The sequence below is a fragment of the Scardinius erythrophthalmus genome, assembly GCF_964197995.2.
Source record: "Scardinius erythrophthalmus genome assembly, chromosome: 2".
Taxonomy (NCBI): domain Eukaryota; kingdom Metazoa; phylum Chordata; class Actinopteri; order Cypriniformes; family Leuciscidae; genus Scardinius; species Scardinius erythrophthalmus.
Genome location: NC_138222.1, coordinates 50,404,116 through 50,418,274, shown reverse-complemented (window position 1 = coordinate 50,418,274; position 14,159 = coordinate 50,404,116). Strand labels below are relative to the sequence as shown.

General features: G+C 36.3%; 2 protein-coding genes across 3 annotated transcripts in view; one reads left to right on the top strand and one right to left on the bottom strand.

The window, feature by feature from the left end:
• Window positions 1-235: 235 nt before the first annotated feature.
• stard5 (StAR related lipid transfer domain containing 5) lies at window positions 236-4,495 on the top strand. Its single transcript, XM_081352835.1, has 6 exons — window positions 236-784; window positions 871-920; window positions 1,867-1,999; window positions 2,446-2,563; window positions 2,716-2,809; window positions 2,953-4,495. The coding sequence occupies exons 1-6, from the start codon at window positions 695-697 to the stop codon at window positions 3,095-3,097; spliced, it is 630 nt and encodes a 209-aa protein (XP_081208961.1). The 5' UTR covers window positions 236-694; the 3' UTR covers window positions 3,098-4,495.
• Window positions 4,496-8,313: 3,818 nt separating this feature from the next.
• il16 (interleukin 16) overlaps window positions 8,314-14,159 on the bottom strand; it is a 33,299-nt gene continuing 27,453 nt past the window's right edge. For both annotated transcript variants that reach the window (XM_081359556.1, XM_081359557.1), the window contains 5 exons: window positions 13,907-14,093; window positions 12,009-12,110; window positions 10,755-10,998; window positions 9,787-9,915; window positions 8,314-9,513 (listed from right to left, as the gene is read on the bottom strand). In XM_081359556.1, coding sequence (XP_081215682.1) covers window positions 9,353-9,513; window positions 9,787-9,915; window positions 10,755-10,998; window positions 12,009-12,110; window positions 13,907-14,093 — 823 coding nt within the window. In that variant the 3' untranslated portion in view covers window positions 8,314-9,352. The remainder of the gene's footprint in view (window positions 9,514-9,786; window positions 9,916-10,754; window positions 10,999-12,008; window positions 12,111-13,906; window positions 14,094-14,159) is intronic.

Genomic DNA, 14,159 nt, shown 5'->3' with positions numbered 1-14,159 from the left:
TGTTTTGATATAAAATACTGCAAAACGTTTATCAAAATCATTAATACTTCACTATTTATTATAGATCAGAAGGGAAAAAAATTAACATCTGCTCAAACCGAAGTAGTGTAATTATTTAAAATGGCCTCATATTCGCTTAAATTTATAATATTTGAATATGTATTATTTAAATAGCGAGTCGTGTGGCAATGAGGACATTACTGTAGTGTATAACAGGATCGACACAGAAAACTCCAGTTCCCAGAATGCAACATTTGTCTGACGATCTCCAGGACTAAGGAAGTAGCCTTTTTAAAATTATGATGATTTCGTGTCATTAGACGGGTTAATTATATCTATTTTTATTATATTTATCGCGCATGTGTAATTGAAGCGTTCTTTTAATACTGTATTGATTATTATCTGTCGCAGCCGTTCAGTCAAGATGACAGTCACCCTTATCATCTGAAACTAATGAATGAACTGAAAACATCTGTATGTTATAGCAGAAGCTGGCGGATTTAACTGTAGCCACTGTTAGTTTATGGATATTGAATGAATTGAACGAAGATCTCGGAAGAATCGAAGGTAAATTGTGTAATCTACGCTATTACAGTAGACGGTTGCTGCCGGTCGCTCGCGAACGCTTTGAATGCATGTGCTGTTAAGGACAAGCCAATAAAATATCAAATAAAACTATACACTGTCTATCGTCATGGATTATATGCACACGGCCAGATCAGTGGAGGATCGTCTTCTGAGCTACAAAAAAGACGAGTCCGGATGGAAAACATGCAAGAAAACTGTAAGTATTAAACAGAAGTGTCTTTTTTTTTTTGCCATGTTTAGCAGTGGTTTGTCTTTAAACAAACGTGTTTTGTTTTTTTCTAGAATGATGTTGTGGTGTGTTGGAGACCCTCTTGTGAATTCGCGGGATATGTGTAAGTATAAAATATTGTGCATTTACATGATCTTGTATATTTGTCATCGTGACGTCATATGTGCTGACTGCTCGTGTTCTAGTTAGTGGCAACCCTGTTACATATTATATTGTGCACTCACTAAATTGGACATAATTTAGTCTGAGAATGAGATCAATGCCCATGCTATCAGGCATTAAAAAAATTGATCATAAAGAGTTTCAACATGTTGAATATGCATTGCTTTAGTTATTCTCAGATCTCAGAAAGTATTTCACTTGGCAAATATTGACTTTGTATTATCACTAGATTATAGTCTTCTATTAGGGTCATTATTGAGCTTCTTGGATTTGTAGAAAAGGAAACATCTATGTTTCCTGAAGAACTTAAAGATATGATTGTGGCCTTGAGGATTTTGGTACGTTCTCAAAATTAAATGTTTTGAAATATTTGCCATGATTCCTTTTTTTATTCTTTTATTTTTATGTAAACCGTTTTAAATTTATCAACAAAAGCTTTAATTCTCTTTCATTGTTGTTCTTCAATTACATTTTCCCAAGAAAGTGAAACATTAGGTTCACCAGTCCAGAATTTCATTATTTTAGGCTTGTCCCCTTCTCAGAAAACTTCCCATCAGTTGCACTAGTGTACACATTTTTATTTTTATTAAAGAGTTGCTGTAATTTCCATCATGTCGCAATATCAAAAACAGTGTTGTGCAATCTTTAAAAAACTGTACATTTGTAGGTCAAAATGTGTAATATTGTAATAATAAACATCATGTATAGTGCATATCACTGCATTTACATTTGCTTTTTATCTACATTTACATTATAATCTGTATATTTTATGATATCTTTTTGCAGCATTCACATACTGTCGACATCATGTGCAAACATGACAGCAGTGACATTAACCTTTGTCCAGTATGCATGAGCAGTGATTGTGTGTTCTTTGGGTTTCTCAGGTATAAAGGGGAGGGGATTGTCAATGGCAGTCCAGAGAAAGTGTGGGACTGCCTGAAACCTGAAATCAATGGACTTCGTGTAAAATGGGATTCAAATATAAAAAAGTTTGAGCTGCTTGAGCAGGTGTCAGCGGTAAGATAAACACAAATATATGAAAGCAGATTATTGAGTAAAATCTCATGGTCTGACCAGTTCCTCCTTTCAGCTATTTCTGTGTTCTTACTTGGATTGTTAAAGGTCATGCTTGTACTTTTTATGTTAAAACACTTTCAACGGTTCTATGGCGCTTTTAAAACATCAATCTATTTGTTTGAGTTTACAAACCAGCCCGAAAGCAACATTGGCTCAACCAATGGCGTGAGTTTGTCTGATCAATGTCTGGGATACTTGTTTGAAAACAGTCATTATTACTTTTTTTCCATTTTTATTTTGTGACGCTAGTGAAACTTCACCTTTAATAATAAGCCTTGTTTCTAATTTCCATTGAGATGTTTTTTGATGCACATGGCATTGCAATGATTTGATGCGTACAACGGCAGATTTATACCTTTCTAAATCTTTTCTTTTTCATTGCCTAGGATGTTTTGATCTGCCGAACCGTCACGCCCTCGGCTGCTATGGGCATTATATCGCCTCGAGATTTTGTTGATGTCATTTCCATTAAACGCTATGAGGATGGCACAGTGTCATCAAACGGTATGCTCCTTTAATTGGATTTGAATCTGACACTATTCTCATGCAGAATTTCAGAAACTTGTTTTGAATGGCATAATTTTTCCATTGGCATAAGACTTGGTATCTATCTTAATAATGCTGTTATTGATAATCACATTTTCATTGTTTTCTAGCTACCAACGTAAGCCATCCAAACTGCCCTCCTCAACCCGGCTATGTCAGAGGCTTCAACCACCCGTGTGGCTGTTTTTGTGTTCCAGTTCCTGGGTAAGAAAGATAAGCATGCCATTCAACGCAAGCATCTTGGGTTGATGTAATTCAAATACAAGACAGCAGATGGTGACAAAATGGCATTCAAATTTTTCAGTAGCGTAAAAAAGATTAAGTATACCTTTTTTTTTTCTCTGTAGGGAACCAGGCAAAACGCAGCTGTTCAGCTTTTTCCAGACTGATCTTGGAGGTTTACTTCCTCGTTCAGTTGTCGATTCATTTTTCCCCACCAGTATGGTGGAGTTTTACAGCAACCTGACCAAAGCTGTAAAATCGATGAAATAGCTCCTGACACTTTATAGAAAATATCCTCCTTTAATCATAAATGTGAATATTTTGATAATTTGACACACCTTGCATTTAATCAAGCTTTAGGTGGGAAGTGAAATGACCTTATTCCTGATTCTTCCAGCAGCTACAGAACCGTGTCCAAACACTTGAACAGACCGTTTTATAGGTATAGAAAACTGGAACATTTTCTTTACCATGTTTTTTCATAAATTCTGAAAACTAGTGATTCAAATGAGGAACTATCGCAAAAAAACAGACATTTACACATATGCATTTGGCAGATGCTTTTATCCAAAGTGATGTGCAGTGCGTTCAAATGACATTTTGTTTCAGGGGAATGGTGTGATTCCATAATGTAGCGTTATGATAAATTTGAAAATAATTTCATTCATAAATGGCCTAAAATAACCTAGTAAACATAGTTTCTACTAAGCTACTGATTTGTGTGTGTCATACAAATAGTGCTACATGAAACAAACGAGAGACTCGTCTCACAACTGATATCAATAAAGCTTAGCATTAACATGTGCAGTAATATGCAACGCTGCTTTAGATTGAGCTATCTTAGAAGGCAACATAAGGTTGCTGCTTACTTTTTGAAACTGCTGTCAGGAACTCACCTTTGATGTCTGGCCTAAATAGGCAGTTCACTAGTTTTTGGAACAAAGCCTTCTTTTAATAAGCTGTTTTTAGAATTTCAGTCAAATATTTAATGTCAGTTGTCTGAGTTTAAAGATTGCATTTTTATTTGAATAATTGAGCTCTTGATGGATGCTTGAGTTTGACATTTAAATCACAAGTCTGAAACAAGTCTTAAACCCAGTATTTCTATATTTGAATAGTGATATTATTGCGCATAAATGGATTTTGCAATTCAATGTTTACGGACAGACGAGTATCTTCAGACATTTCATTTGAAGAACTGCATTTGCTGCTGTTCTCGGTTAGCATAACTGAGATTGTGTACTGTATGTTTGAGACTGACAAAAGAAGGCCCGAATGAGGGATGTTGTGATATGATGATTAAAAAAAGCAAAGCAAAGGCTCAAGGTTTAGTTGGTTAGCATGACCCCATTAGCCCCTGCTGGTGATTCTGGAACCAGTATAAACCGTCTTTCTTTATTGATGGCCATTCAAAAGTATCCGTGTTCTGTGCCAGCCAGCCGAGCAACTGCCATTGAGACAATTGGGAATGCTAATGGATGAAAGCTATTTCATACATCTTTTTGAGAGAAACAAATAACACATGTATGGAATAGGTTGAGTGGAATCAAGAGTAATTAAAAATGAATAAAATTCCAAAAGATTTTCTGAATTTGAATTGAGGTAGAGAACAAGATGCAGAGTTCAAATACGAATTCATGGAAGTTGACAATTACCTGAATAAAATTTAAAATGAAATGTGTGTGTGTGTGTGTATATATACATAGGGCAGGGTATCAAGTTCAATACTTTTTAGCCAACGACCGAATTGCTTCGATGCCATCGAGTATCAAAAAATGTCTTGTCGTTGGGTACCAAATTTTGATACCTAAGAGGTTAATCTCGTCAATGTCAGTGAGCCAATAAGCATGCAGCATTATTAGCTGTGGCAAAGCATCTAGGAAAAACATTAGTTTACGCCGGGTACACCCAGAGACGACACGTGAGGCTGTAGTGTCCCAACCACAATAGATGTAAAAAATCAAAAGTGTGGCTACATTTCACAAGGCTCGATGCCAACAGCGCGCGATGCAATATTTGCGACAAGATAATTGCTGCCAAGACCAGTGTTATGCCAATTTCTGACCCCCGCCAAATTATTACCCCCTTAGTATTGGCTTGGTTTAAGATTAGGTGTGGGTGAGGGGTTAAGATTAGGCAATCAATCAGGTTGCGACTTCAACGAGGGGGGTAATAATTTGGCAGGCAGTCGAAATTCAGCACAACACCGGCAACACGACAAATCTGATGAAGCAATTGGCAGGGCACGGAATAAACTTAAGAGCAGAAAGTTGCTTCGTCTTCGACTACAAGATGAACTGAAGGGCGTCACATAAATTAACCGAAACTCAGCTTATAGGCTACATGCCTCACAGACATAATAAATAGGCATATAGAAAGCTTGAAATGTATACTTTTAAACTAACCAATCTAAAACAAATAATCTCTGATTATGTAATCCAAATGAAAGGTGCATTTTTCTCTATAGGCTCACGCATGTTCACTATACTACGGAAATGACTAGTCAGAAACGTCAACTTCATCTTTGCAGCCAACACTGACTCAGAAAACACCATTAATAAACATTTGAAATGTCTTTTTTCCAGACACATTCATAATCATTAGGCTACTTTTGCCAGTGCTTTGCGGCAAGCTTTATGCGTGCGCTTGAGAGCAAGGCATATATTCCGCCCCCCAGTGGCCTATATGAGTCTTTGAGTCTGTAAAAAAAAGTAAACAAACTGAAAAAATAAACCAAAGCTTTTTTTAGGTAATATGTAATGTAATCTTGTTAAAAATGATTTTATAAAATAGGTATCGAAAAAAGTATCATTCAGGAACCAGTATCGAAATCAAGGTATCTGTATCTACAGTAGTCAACATTTGAAGTGAATCAAAAAAGTTCATCAAAGTTGTCCTAAGACAAGAACGGGTATTGTTCAAAATTCATATATAACTTTGATGAAAGGTTTTGATCCACTTCAAATGTTGACTACTGTATATCGAAAAAAAAATAACGATACCCAGCCCTCTATATATATATATATGTATACTATATGTATGTATGTATGCATGTAAAATAATACATATTTAATAAATTAGCTATCATAATATTAATTTACTGTACACATTTGATGGACCTTGGTGGAATGACCCAGAATGCTCTCATTTTGCCCAAGGTCTACATTTTGTTGTTGTGTTAGACTAATGAATTCTGCTGTTGTTTGACTGTGTTAAATGACTTTGCATGTTAATCACTTCTTGTCATTTGAATTCAAATTTAAATTTATTCTTTTAAATCATGTGGGGTATGGCCAGTTCAATTCAAATTCTCGCTCATAAATCGAAAGGATTTTCGAAGGAATTCTTAAATTCAGAGACAATTCAGGATTTTTCCCAAGCCTTTTAAAACATTCCAAAAAAGCATGTACAAAAGTTTTTCCCCCCATATTAGGAGAAATGAATCCCATTTTGGCTTTGCATTTCTGCTTGTAATCTGTCTAAACTGCACATGGACAAAAGTACTGTTTAATGCTATGTATGTCACAGATATGACTGACCTCAGAGAGAACAGAGTGTATTGTATGTCTAGTTTGTTGACTATTATCTCTTTAATTACCGTTTGCCCGTTTTGTGTCCAGCTGCACGATTGTCCATCCTGACACATGTCTTAGCCAATCGGTACTTTGCGTTTTTATGCCTATATGCCATCATTGAAATGACTGTGAACGCATGCTCATGGCCTGGAGATGTGTTCTGTGCTTTTTTATTTTTATATGCTGTAAATGAGCAAAATTCTCTAGTGCATTTTAGGATTATTTTTGGGGACACATCTGTTTTGCTAGGTGCTTGCCTTCAGTAGTATTGTGCAAAGTTATCTATATATTTTAAAGGGGTCATAAGATGCATTTTAATGTTTTCTGTTTTCTTTAATATGTTATGTAGCTGTTTTATGTGCATGTATAAGATCTGCAAAGTTACAAAGTCTTCCACAAAAAGATGTATTCTATCTAAAAGAGAAGGCAGAACCTAGCTAAAACGGCTCGATCGGATTCTCCCTCACATACGTCACTGTGGAAATTTTCGCATAATGCCGGCGCCATGTCGTGGGGAGATGCTGTTTGTTTCTATGCGAAAGTTGGACGCAATTAGGAATCAGTGGTTAAGATTTATTTACAACACTGTTCCAGAACAATACAACCCAAAAGGTTTGTGTGTGTGCAGTGGGAGAGTACAAGGTCATAACATCGTATCTGAAAAGAAAGAGTTTCAAATTAAAAACTTACACTGTGAAACATTCTGCTGAAGTCACGCTTACAAAGTTGGTCCCGATCGTTCAGCTTGGTCTTCTGCATTTTCAGAATCCGACTGATATGGTAAAACTGACGACATTATTAACTAGTTATAATTGCTTTGGAAGCTGAAGCTCGCGATTGTGGTAAGGGCCGCTACATTTCCGACACACGCTCGAGGTGTTCGGCCAATCACAATGCACTGGATCAGCTGGCCAATCAGAGCACACTGTGCTTTTCAGTTGGAGGGGTTTTGTAGAATTCGACGCGTTTTAGAAAGACTGGGCAAAGAGGAGCTACAATAATGTACAGTATGAGGAAAAATTCTGTATTTTTTTAACATTTAAAGCATGTTCACACATATTAAACCATTGCACAAAATAATGATCTTTGAAAATAGCATCATATGACCCCTTTAATAAAACACAGATTTACGTTCTGTTAGGAATCATGTCAATTCTCTCCACTGTCAAGCGAGGGTTTTTCATTTTGTTGAAGTCGACATGGAATGTTGTTCGCAAACCATTTTACTTCTGTGTAAACTGACATACAGTATTTTGAATATAACATTTTGATTGGAGGCAATTGATTTTATCCATCTGGAATTGATTGGAATGGATTGTGAAAAGTGGGGGGGGACAAACCAGAATGCTGGCAGATAATTGTCATTTTAGAGGCGGAGCAAGTTTTGTCAAGATTTTTTTGGGCACACTTTAGGGTCCAATTCTCACTAACTACAACTTTTGCCTGAATAAACTCCTAATTACTGCTTATTAATAGTTAGCAAGGTAGTAAGGAATTGGGTAGGATTAAGGGATGTTGAATATGCTCATAAAGCACATATTTATGCCTTATTCTGCATAAGTAATATTAGCATGCATATTACTAGTATATTGGCTGCTATTAAGCAACTAGTTAATAGTGAGAATTGAATGCTAAACTAAAAGTGATACGGGTTGTTTTCTTTCTAATAACATGCAATGATGAATCACGCATTATTAGACCCTGAAATATGCATTCAAGTTGTGTCAATTGTCATTTCCTGTTGATCTCAAACATGTTTTTCTCTGTTTTTGCTCAGTGTAGTTGCACTATGGGACATCTGTGTACTGTTTGTTAATACCCAAAAAGAAGAAGCAAAAACAAAAGAAATTGCACTTTGTCAAACCCATTGTTTGATTCTGTTTTCGATATTAAAAATGATTGATGACCTCGTTTATCATTTGTATCATACTTTATTTGGACATTACAAACCTTAGCAAGTAATTACATTTAAAACATCTTTGTTCTGACACCATTTCAATATATTAAGGCTATTCTTTTAAAGGGAAACCAAAAATACCTAACTAACAAGACAAAGGTGGAATCTGTTAGAAGATAAGTTTTTTTTTTTTTAATTATTATCAAATGAATGTATTTATTATTTCTGTATTTGATGAAAAATAAGAGTGATGTGCTGTTAGGGGCAGCGTTTGACAAAGCAAACAAAAAATTATTATTGAAATTATACTTAGTCCATTTGTTTTTCTCTTGAAAACATTGTGCCTCAATCGCTTCATGGCACGTTCTTTACATTCGGCTTTGGTGAAATTGTGTAGAAATATAATGTGATATCTTAAAGTGTATATTTACAGGCTTGTGCAAATCATTGCATCAAAACAGGCAGACTTGACAAGAATCTGTTTTTTTTTTTTTTTTTTTTTTATGAATCCCTGATCGTGACAGTGAAACAGTACAACTCCAGCACAGCGATGTGCTATAAGACTCAAACTTTCCTGATCATGTAGTACCACATCATGCAGTGAAGGACGTCATGCAAGATATGAAAGTCATACAACTGTCAAAATGCATAAATGGCTAAATGGAGCAATAAACGCAACTGAATGATCCCAGCAAGTTTCCCAGTTTTGGAAAACCTGGAAATATAAGGGAATTTTTTTAATTGTCAAACTCGTGAGAGTGAGGAGGGTAAGAAAGATCCTAAAAAGTCATGTGAATGTTTATAGTGAATGCATGTTTCTTGCTCAAATCTAAAATACTTAATTGGTTAGAAATTGCTCTTTTGGATTGCAATCTCTGTTAAGAAAAATAGACTAAACTCATTGGTCGAAACAACTGGGAAAAAATTGGAGGCATTTCCTCAAGGCTTGAAATAACGTTTTTGCATAATTTAATGTTGATTCAAAATCGGCAGTCCAGTATGTGTTGTTTTTTCTTTTGGGTTTTTATAAGTGCTTTTGAACGGAGTTTAGCTCTACTCGCATCTTTTTCTCTTAATGACGAGTGTAAACGGCCCGTCGTTCAGACCTTTGATGAATGTCCAGGCCTCAAAGCGTGTGAGACCCTGCAGAGACGAGTCCTGTATCTGCAGTACCTCATCACCAGACTTCAGCCCCTTTTGCTCAGCGTCACTTCCTGCCAGAGAAAAGACAGTATGTATTGCATGACTTACGTTACTGATTTGCAGGCTCATATGGAATCAGAAAACTTAACAGAAAGCGCGAGAGATTTATGCGGAATAGAAACACTGTCATTGGCATGCTGGTTTATTAAATATTTTGGTTATTTTGATTTCAGCTAGCAGTGTTCACGAGGCCATTTAACACATTTTACCATGTTTACATCCATTTCATGATTCAGCACATTAAATGTGAATATAATCTGCTGATTTGTCAGTCATAGTCTCACCTGTAAATATTCTGTTGACGGTTAGTGGTCTGTCTCCATTAATGGAGCCTTTTCCTCCCTCAAGACTGAACCCAACTCCACCCGCGTTCTTCTCCAGCTCGACTGTTATAGCCTCACCTCCATTGTCCCCTAAGAGACATTTTTAAATCATAGAATGAATGTACACACATTTTTGCATTATGTTAGTCTTAATTATTTGGAGTCATTTTCTAAATGAGTAGCAAATATTAACATGGAACATTTAGATACATCATGAAACCCACTGGAATGTGATTTGTTTGATTATCATTATTAGTCAGTTTTTACACCAACTGTTACTGTACACAAAAAATTGTCAAAAAAAGGTCTAAATCGAGAATGAAGGCCCACCAGGTGGCACAAGAAATTTAGAAGCATTTTGAAAAAATAATTTTCCATTCAAGTCAAAAAAAAAAAAAAACTTCTTTCAACCAAAGTTGTGCAAGAACATCTGACGTGTTGAATATGGACAGAATTAGTACATCTGTGAAACATGAATTCATTGCCTTAGGGAATACTAGACCAGTTCAAATAGGGCTTTTTATTTGACTTAAGTCTTATTTTTTTGTAGCTCTTGTAACATATTTCTGTATCCCTTTTATGCCCTATTAAAGGGATATTCATCCAAAAATCATAATTTTCTCACCCTCAAGTTGTTCCAAACCTTTATGAATTTCTTTCTTCTGCTGAACACAAAAGAAGATATTTTAAAGAATGTTGGAACACTTGATGTACCTCATTGACTTCCATAGTATTATTTTTTCCTATTATGGAAGTCAATGGGGCCCCCATCAACTGTTTGGATACTTATATTATTCAAAATATCTTCTCTTGTGTTCAGCAGAAGAAAGAAGTTCATACAGGTTTGGAACAACTTGAGGGTGAGTAAATAAATTTTCATTTTTGGCCGAACTAACACAAAAGTGCCATCGTCAGTAATGTTGGCCCACCTGTGACGCTGCTTTCTGCCCCGCTGCTAGACTCATTAGCGTTAGCGCTTCCCTTTTCATCTGCGTCTTTGTTCTTGGACACCACCACCACAGCCTGCTTCATGGTGCGGGCTTGCCTGAGTATCGCCGTGGCGTCGCTGTGCGTGACATTTTTTAGCGTTTGACCGTTAATGGACAACACCTCATCTCCTCTTTCAATGGTGCCCTCCTGAGCAGCCAGGCCACTGGGAAACACCCTGTGAACCTGAAGGTACATGATTTGATACATATACAGTGAATAAAATTACCATTTAAAATACTGTAAAATATTCATTTTCTAGCTTTTGCATTTACAGCTAAAGTGGAACCACTGGTTTGGAACTGTATCCTATGGAAGCTTGTTTCCACCACAGAATAAAAATAATAGGTAATTGCGACCTATCTTTTTCATAGTATCCTATAAGATACACCGCTGTTCATAAGTTTGTTATCAATAAAAATATTTCATGTTTTTGAAAGAAGTTTCCTATGTTCGCTAAGGCTGCATTTTTTTGTATCAATAATACAGTATTTGAATATTTGTTGCAAAGCTGAATTTTCAGTGTTACATGATCCTTCAGAAATCATGTGAATATGCTGATTTACTGATTATTGATTATACTTATCAATGATGAAAATGAAAACTGATTTTTTTTTTTTTTAATTATTGCTTTTGATAAAAGCGTATTCTAAATGTGTTAATGTAATGTATCAGTAGTGTATCCCTTAAAGAAATAGTTCAACTTTGTCATCATTTACTCATCCTCATGACATTTTGACCTAGATTTTTTTTCTTTTGCTTCCACATGTAAGAATGTCCAAGTTTTTTAACAAATTTGGATGATTCACTGCCAAGATTAAAGATATATGATAGCTTTGTGTGAGGAACAGACCCAAATTTAAGTCGTTTCTGTTCTAAAAATCATCTCTTCTGGCAAAGATAGCAAATTTCGTGTGCAAAAACATATGAAAAACATGACATTTGAAAGCTACAACAGAAGGGACGATTATTGTGATGTAAACCCTGCCACAAATGTGCCATTTTTAATTGAGCAGAAGCATGAATTAGATTTGAAGCTTGGACGTTCTGCCTAAGGTCCTCTTTTGTGTTTCAGGGTCTGAACGACACGAGTGTGTGGAAATGATGACAACATTCAATAGGCTGTGTTTCTTGTTGAAAGGTGAAGTAGATGAGCTGTGGTGTGTGGTTTATGGAGATTTGGAGCTGTCACTCACTGTAGTTGCTTTGTTCTCCAGATCAATACCACCAGCAATGCTGAAACCCAAGCCAGCTCCTTCTTCTTTATGTAGAATCACAACCTGGATGCCTTCCAGTTGCTAATGGACATCAAGAAATACAAATCAGCCTTGTTTATAGAGTATTTAGTGGTTTAAAACCCCTTTGTACCTGTAGCTGTATAGTAAGCTGAATTTTAGTACTCAAATGCATTTAGCATTGCAGTTTTTCTAGAACATGCCAGAGAACAATCTGCATTTGAAAACACGGGTTTATCGCTTTGTAAAGAACAGCTGTCTCATTGATGATTTCCAGGTGGGCTGGATCATGTTCCCACTCTATTACATCATGCAGTTTTGGGAGAGAGAGAGAGAGATTGAGATATAGCCTTCCCTAGTATGTTCCTAATGTTGAATAGCACAAAATAATCTCATGAATAGTTATTTTGTCAAAATCTCATAAGCATCTGGCACTGTCTCACAAATGATGACACTGGTCTAAATAGGATACAAATTTATATTAGCAGCCATATGAATCATAAGTGTCCTCAAATGCAAAGCCTAATTTTAAGGCACACCTACTGAATTTGTCTTGGGATTTGAGCCAAATATCCCAGAGCTGCATCCAAATTTGTGTACTGATTATGTCAGCCTCATCGCAGTTCTTCATCAATGATGAGACGACTCTTCTCTCATGGCCTTATGGGATAGTAAAGTGTCTATCAGATACAATACACACTTTAATCTCCACAGAAGTATGAGGTAATGCGGGTATTCATGTTCACCTCCTGTTTTATAAAACTGCATATTCAAACATACTACTCCTTCAACATACTGCTTTTTACATCCTGTATTGTGGGGAATATGCATATCTGAACAGGGGGCTCAGTCTTGTTTTACCTCTCATACTCTCAAGAACTAGTATTTTTGATCATTAAAGGTTCATTTTAACAGTCCTGCTGTGTGACACTATTTAGGTGGATCTAACATTTGATTGGTGTTTTGACCTTATTTACATAATACAAATTACATCAAGGGACTAGAGGGTCGTATGCTAATAGTTAGCCTTGAAGCTATCCTGTTAAACTCCATCTTAAAACATTTTTTCTAATAATAATTTTTCAAATTGTATGAAAACTATTGTGCATGCAGGTTTTATCACATAATATCAGTTAAGAGACTGGAATACTTAACAAAATAATAATTTGTCACACCACAAGACCATTTAAAACAAGTGAAATCAACAAGCTTTTTTGATTCAAGGCAGTGGGTAAGTAATCCAGTCCTGCAGACTTATACAGCCAATCACTCATCTTAAACAGCTTATAGGATTGTTTCCTTATTTTTACAGCCAACAGAAAAACCTGGCATGCTTTCAAGAAATTTCTGCAAAATATCAACACTTCCTCTTCTGCATTTCACTCCTACACCACTAAAGCACATTATGTCTAAGGGCATGTGAAGGTTTTGAGTGCATATCACTTTTAAATTCCACAATTATCGAAGAAGGAATTTAGACATCATAGTTTGACTATTGATCAAGGAAACAGTCATAAATGCAAAACAGTGCAGCAAAATGCACTCCAGAGGAACATTGCAACACTGCCATGGTCAGGAAGTCACACTCTTGACTAAGAGTTGTATGATTTTTTTTTTTTTTAACCCTGTTAGCAAGTGAGCTTTAGAATATAGCAAAACACAAAAGAAAGCTCACTGAACTTTAATAGCACCTTCAATATGCTGTTTCTTTATAGAGAACTGATTGTTAATCTGTCACACCTCTCATACATATTCAGGTTTGCATAGCAGGATATGAAACTAATCTATGCCAGGCAATAGCCGACAGCATGTACTTTGTTGTATTGCTCCAATGATTATTAAAGCAGGGCTAAACCCACCCTTAGCGTGTCTTCATCCAGATCCTTGACTTCCTGAATCATCCGCTGAATCTCCTGTTGAGGAAGGGCCGAGAGCATCGATTGGGCACAGAGGGCTGAGGCTGAAGTGAGCGGTCGTTCGGGTTTCCGTTCCTCCTTCTCGCACTCCTCCCCTCTCTCGATGGTACGCTCTCTCAGTTCAGCCAAGCTGTAGACCAGATATAAATGAGCTTGTTTGAAAGTGATTTAGAGCAGGGGAGGCCAACCCAGCTCC